The 6741-nt window shown below is 35.7% G+C and overlaps 1 protein-coding gene across 1 annotated transcript; it reads right to left on the bottom strand.

The window, feature by feature from the left end:
* Window positions 1-688: 688 nt before the first annotated feature.
* On the bottom strand, window positions 689-4580 carry LOC112032540 (auxin-responsive protein IAA9). The gene is made up of 5 exons (XM_024065309.2): window positions 3843-4580; window positions 3499-3725; window positions 3186-3327; window positions 1698-1759; window positions 689-1023 (listed from the first exon to the last, which is right to left on the bottom strand). The coding sequence occupies exons 1-5, from the start codon at window positions 4520-4522 to the stop codon at window positions 986-988; spliced, it is 1149 nt and encodes a 382-aa protein (XP_023921077.1). The 5' UTR covers window positions 4523-4580; the 3' UTR covers window positions 689-985.
* Between the last annotated feature and the right edge of the window lie 2161 nt (window positions 4581-6741).

The following is a 6741-nucleotide window of genomic DNA, read 5'->3' on the forward strand; positions in this document are numbered from 1 at the left end:
TACATGTTAACAAAACTGCTTTTGAGGAATGTTTATTTTACGCATCCCCAAAATCAACTAAGATTATGACTTCAGCTGCATTTGAGTCAAATTGTAAATAACGTTGGGCTATGTGCAGCTGACTTCGCGTTCAATTCCGTTTATTACCAAACCTGACTTGAAAGCTTGACGATTTTGAATGGGATATTTTGAGAGACTTAGTCCATGAGGTCTCCAGGAAAATATCTAGCTTGTTTTTAGCCCAATTTGGACCCACTTTGGGCATGAGGCCTCCAGGAAAATCTCTAGCTTGTTTTTAGCCCAACTTGGACCCACTTTGGGTATTTATTGTCGCTTCAAAATTAGGGTTTCGAGTATCATTGTATTGTAGCTACCTTTATATTATTTTCTCCCTATCGTAGTAAAAATTGCTGCAACTCTCCCAGTTCTAATTGGGCATCTTGTCAGACCATGTAAATCTTATGTCATTTTATTTTATTTTATTTTATTTTTGGCACAAATTTTTTTTTTTTTCTATTTTCACATCTCACAGATTCTAGGAATTATTTTCGCATCTCAAGGGTTCTAGGAATTAGGTTTAATCCCTAAGAAATAGTACTTTTAACCCATTATCACGTGTCGATAAAAATGCATAAGCAGATCCAAGTGGACTTTAACCATAGACAGATTCATCAAATACAGAGCCACCTCAAACAACCAGGTTTTTATAAGGATTATGATATGAACTCCACGATACTAATTTATAATAGCTTTAGGAGGTTTTAATAATCAGACTTCGACACACAAAGGCAAACTTTTTGAGGCAATCAAAACATAGATACTCTAAAAACAAGATGTGCATCTGACCATGACCTACGATCAAGCCCAGGCCATCCTATCATTTTTCATTCCTTGATATAAAACTGTTTCGTCCACCTTCCTCACCCGCTTGAATTTCACACTTAAAACTCGGCAGCCACAAAGCAGTCGAGTTTTCAGAGACTAGCTAGTTCCTATTCCTTGATTTCTCCATGGCCCTGGGAGCTAAGGAACAAACAAGAAGTAAATATTTTAGTACTAAGACATAGCCATCATTCCCAATTTTAAATCTGTAATCGCTAATGAAGAGATAAACTCATGGAATAATCATGTAGAATGCATAGTTGTGAACTTGAGAACATCAATAACATGAAATAAGGCCACCTAGTGAAGCAGTCATTTCTAATTTGCATGCACACATGTAGGAGTTATTCATCCCAACCAGACAAAACTCAGAGGTTATAATTTATCATTAAATAATGACTCTTGCAACTGCACACCAAACCCTAAAAGCTTCAGTTCTAACTTATTTAACTTTGCAGACATGCCACACTGTTCATGGTGTAGGAATCTACTAATCAATAGACCAAACAAAAAAGTAATAATGTCAAACTCATGGACTTACAAATGTTGGACAATCTGATTCTAAAATTCTAAAGTTTATGTTCAAACACATCTCCACTGATATAATAGCACTAATCCCAAGGCAAAATTTGAGAATTCTTGTCAAATTTTCCCTATCTTTTTAATTTTCAACATCCACCCAACCCCACCCCCAGACCCAAAAAAAACACACTTAGGCTTCTAACTGATTGGCCATCATCCAGTCTAACATTTACACATCAAGATTTTGTGCATAATAACCATATTTGATGCACTCATACAAAAAATATACATACCTAAGCCAATTGCATCAGAGCCCTTCATGATCTTCAGTCTCTTGCATGAGTCAATAAACATCCTGTAACAAACCAAGTTTTCGGTCATATTAGAAATGCAATTTACAGCTTGATGGAATAATATTCACGTCATCAACAATAGACAATGCAGTTCATTCAAGACAGATTATTATGCAGTCATTTCCAATTAACGCAAATTATAATTCAGGCTAAGTTATTTGTGTGTACTAGTTCAAATGTGGGAACTGGAAACACTAGCCCGGTCCATAAGTCTTATACAATGCCAAAATTACCAAGCACACTAAGTTCTCCATTTCATGGTATAGGTTTTGCAAAGCAAGATATTAGAACAAGAAGCTAATATTAATTTGGAGCAATCAACTCCATAAACCCCGTGTACCTAAAAAATTTACAATATTATCAACCATAAATGTTCATGCATTCTAATTGTTACAACTTCCAACTTACTCAAGCTACTTCACAATAAAAATTCAAGGGCCATAAGGTTTTAATAAGTCATATTTTTTTAACAGCGTTGAAATTTTGAGCACTAAATTTAATAAGTAATGACATGTTTAAATATATACGTACAATCATTCCTAACAACTTGGGCACTTAGTAAATAATGTTGAAACTTCTGTATACAGTGTTCTTCCAAGTTTTCACCACAGAAGACTAACATTTGAATAACAGTATTCATTTAGGTGTATGAATTCATCTAGATCTTATACTCTTTTTACTAACAGAAGGAGGTGTTAGGCTAATATTATGACTGGGATACACTATCATCAAATGACATGTCTTTATTTATAGCTTTCCAGTCTTCGAATGATTGTACATGATCCTTAGTCCCATGTGAACTGCAATAACATAAGACCGCTATCTAGGATGAAACTTAAACGCCGAAGTATTGGCTTGTGACATTTGTATACAGAATCCATATCATTTCTACATTATATTTCACATGTTTACGAGGGCCAATCAAATGCAGCATATAATATTTTGCTGATATTTGGACAACATGTCAGTTGATTGTTCTCTTACACTTCTAAAGTCTATATTTTTTTTTTTTGTTTCCTACAGTGTTTCCTCAAATCTTTCAACCAAAGACTAATCACTTTTCGCGACGGGTGGGCCCATAGCAGGGTAAATCGCTGGCCCAGGGAGTTTTTTCAAAGTGCTGGTGCCTAGACTTGAACTAGGAAGCTCCTAGTCAAACCCGAGACAGTCACTTTGAGACCGAGTGCCCATCCACTCGGCCAACCCCTATGTCTATAATTTAAACTCTCAGAAACGGATGTAAAAGTGCCCTTAACAATATTATACGCATGTATGCACAGGTGGTGCATATTTACCCGGGGGGAAAAAGACTTTCTTACCCACATCATTTATGATTTTATTATTATTTATTTATCAGTCTAAATGGGAAGACAATAATAGAACATGAGGTTAGATGACACAGATAAAAATGAATAGATCAATACTTACTCCCATGGAACATCCCCTACAAGCATCCAGTCACCGTCTTTATCCTCATATGTAAGAACATATTCTGATCCATGCAGAAGATCCCTTAACTTGCTCTCACTAAGCATTTCCCTCCCTGGAGCTCCTTGGGATCCACATTGACCTGATGTCAAAGTAAAAAGTAGTAACTCAATCCAGGCAAAAATGAAGTGTGCTCCTAATTCTCCAAATAAGGATGATACTCTCATATATTTAAAAATTGTAAAAATAAAAAAATAAAAAATAAAATTCAACAGCATATTGCCAATAAAATGAGGCTAAAATAATATCTCACCTAAGGTGAAACAGCTGAACATCTTCTCCAGAGCACTTGACAGTTCTTGATATGTAGCGTATGTTCTCAGATCTACCTTTCTCAGATAGGGAGCACCATCCATGCTGACCTTCACAAAAAGAGCACCAGGACCTGGTTTCCCATCAACTTCATCATTGTTCTTTGAAGTGGTAGCCAATGAATTCTTCCTAAATGATCTGATTGGAGGCCAACCAACAACTTGTGCCCTGTCATAGATGAAAGTTAGAAATCACTTAAAAAAAGAGAACGACGCCCATTATTCTCATGTAATCTCTGTTATAACTAAGAAATTGAGGACCCTCTTTGTAGCATAGTTCACTTACTTAGGAGCTGGAGCACTGCTGTTGTTGTTGTTCGAAGCAGTCTTAGGGTTGTGGCTAGTACCATTGGTGCCACGAGGACGTTCCTGCTGCAACACCTTTGTGGGCAGCTCTTTCATTATAGCTGGCTGAGCCCCTGAAGGCCTGGGCGATAGCGCAACATTCATCCCTGAATTACCAGAAAACTTCCCTTGCCCCACAGATTGTGGAGCTTCAGAATCAGATGCCGTCTGAAACATCCAATTTCCTTCAGTATACATGGAACTTTTCACCTCTGAAAACCCATCCATGGTGTCGGAGAAACCTCTCTTGTTACCTGAAACAACATTCTTCTGTGACGACGAGCAGATTCCCTCCTTTGAAGGAAGTAAAGGAAACAGCGGTTTCTCATCAGGTTTCCCTGATTTCAGCAAGCAGAGCTCTGGCTCTCGTTCTGGTGATTGGGATCCAGGAAGGCCAAGCCTCAACTCTGTTGCCCTCAAGTTAAGATTGTTCTTTTTCTCTTCCGACAAGCTCGAGACTGCAGAGCTGTCTACGGAAGAACAATCCGAAAGTCCCAGGTAATTACGTTCTTTTAACCCAGAGCCACTTTGGGATATACAGTCCATAGTGGATGAAGAAGACACTAGAGAGACATTGCTCTGCCCCCCTTCCTCCTCAGCACTCAACAGGGGAGGAGACATCGGACTCCAACTTTTTCAACCGGTCAATCTGGAAGAGAAAAAACCCACCTTAAAACAACATATTTATTAAGCACCAAAAAAATACAATTTAAGACCAAAACATGAAAACCCAATTGTCATTTAAAAGAGACAACTTGTGATTCTCCATAACAAAAGACAACTCTGTCAAGCATATCTACTGACTCTTGCAAATGATACAGAACATATAATATTAATCAATGAATACAGCAACAAAAACTAAAAAGCCCCAGATCACAAACCATCGCTGGTTCTTATGTCCAATACGAAATCAATCAAAACCACTATAGTACAATTTTATAGGTGGTTCACACCCAAAAAATCAGTTGAATTTTCCTCTAATAAGAGACAAGAAAATTACTAGTATTTAAGATGATTAAACAATGGCTAACGATAGGTGACACAAGAAATGATATAAACATTAAATAACTAAAAAGAAAAAAAATTCATAAATTTTAAAAATATATTTCTATCTGCTCACAGTAATGACCAATTCCGAAAATGAAGAACCCTTTGCCGACTTTATTACAAACAAGAAGTAAAAATCATAATAATTTTTTTTTTTTTTTAATCCCAACAGAACTAATCAGATTTTCCCCCAAATACGAAAGTTTAGAACAAAAGACAACAAATAGGCTCCAAGGCTTAAACAACACACATATATGATGAGATAATAAGATGATTAAATAAGCACAATAACTTTCGAAAAATAATAAAATTTTCAAATTCAACTGGCTTTCTTTTTCTGCATGAGCTGAGTTTTCCTGAAAAATATATTAAAAAGCTGATACAGAATTGGTTAACTTCTTTTTTTGTCTTTTTTCTTTTTTCATTTCCTCAATTTTCTCGGCAACCAAACAGGATAAAGGCAAAAGAAAAGTAGCTCACAACACACTCACCCAAAAAAAAAAAAAAAAAAAATTTTTTTTTTTTTTTTTTAAGTATAGTATATATTTGGTTATAAGAAATTTGGCAAAGTACGGGAATTCTTTTACTATTTTCATAATTACTCAGTATTTTTGGTCCAAAATATCCCAACGTCTCCTTGATATTTTTGGTTCTATAATGCCGGGAGAGTACGAAAACACCCTATGGTGGCATATACTGTGGACTCAAACAGGCAGAAAGGGAACGGTATGAGTGCAAACTTCACCAACCTTTCCTTAGAGACGTGAGTTTCAACTATATAATAATGGCAAGTAAAGTAGGGGTGGTAAAATTTGACACGATTCGCGAACCTAACACGATACGATATGACACGAAATTAGCAGATTATGGGTTGAGACTTAATAGATTCGTGTCATATTCGGGTTGACACGGCTGACCCGTTTAATAAATAGGTTGGGTTAGTGTTAAACGCATAGAACCCGATTGACCCGTTTGACATGTTTAATTAAATGACATTTTACTAATATACCCTTCAAACTCTAGGTATATAAACATATTAATTGTTGTGATTTATTTTCTTTAATATATTGTGATTGATTATTTGTGATATTAGGATATGCTTTAGTTTTGAATGATTATTTGCGATACAATTACTCTTTAGTTCTGAATTTTATATTAAAAATATTTATTTGTTTGATTTTTCATAATTTTTTTTTCATTTTGATAAAATCTGATAAACAGGTCGACACGATTGACCCGTTTAATAAATGGATCGTCCTAGGTTGAGGAATCTTGACCCATTTAATAAACAGGTCGGATTAGTGTTGACCTATGTAGTCGAATACTCATAACTGACACGACACGAACCTAACACGCGAACACGAATTGCCACCCCTAAAGTAAAGTATAATCAACATTTTTGAAGACGTAAAAACCAACAGCAAAGTTGTGGTTGTAGAAATTATGGGGGTGTTTGGTTAGTATTTTCAAACAATCATTTTCAGTTTTTAAACAATATTTCACGCATTTCAATGCACTTTTTCACCCACACGTATTTTCACAAATGTTTTCAAATAATAATTTTCAGTTTTTAAACACATGTATCACACGGGCCTATAATTGGGAAGACCAAAAAAACCAGGTTTTTGTTTGGTCAAACATGTCAAATTCAACCACACCAGAGTCCCAGTCCTGACTCATAAATTAGAGCATTCTCATCAGCTCTCTCATAAAAAATGTCATTTTGACACACCAAACACCTACTTTATCATTTTAGCACATCATTTTACAACATACCATTTATCAGGTATTCT

Source organism: Quercus suber, unplaced genomic scaffold (assembly GCF_002906115.3).
Source record: "Quercus suber isolate HL8 unplaced genomic scaffold, Cork oak 2.0 scaffold_605, whole genome shotgun sequence".
NCBI classification, from domain to species: Eukaryota; Viridiplantae; Streptophyta; class Magnoliopsida; order Fagales; family Fagaceae; genus Quercus; species Quercus suber.

Coding starts and splice junctions, on each gene's coding strand:
- LOC112032540 (XM_024065309.2), bottom strand. CDS start 4,522: ATGTCTCCTCCCCTGTTGAGTGCTGAGGAGGAAGGGGGGCAGAGCAAT. Junction 3,726..3,842: donor AGCAGTGCTCCAGCTCCTAA/GTAAGTGAACTA, acceptor CATCTATGACAG/GGCACAAGTTGTTGGTTGGC. Junction 1,024..1,697: donor CTCTGATGCAATTGGCTTAG/GTATGTATATTT, acceptor TTTGTTCCTTAG/CTCCCAGGGCCATGGAGAAA.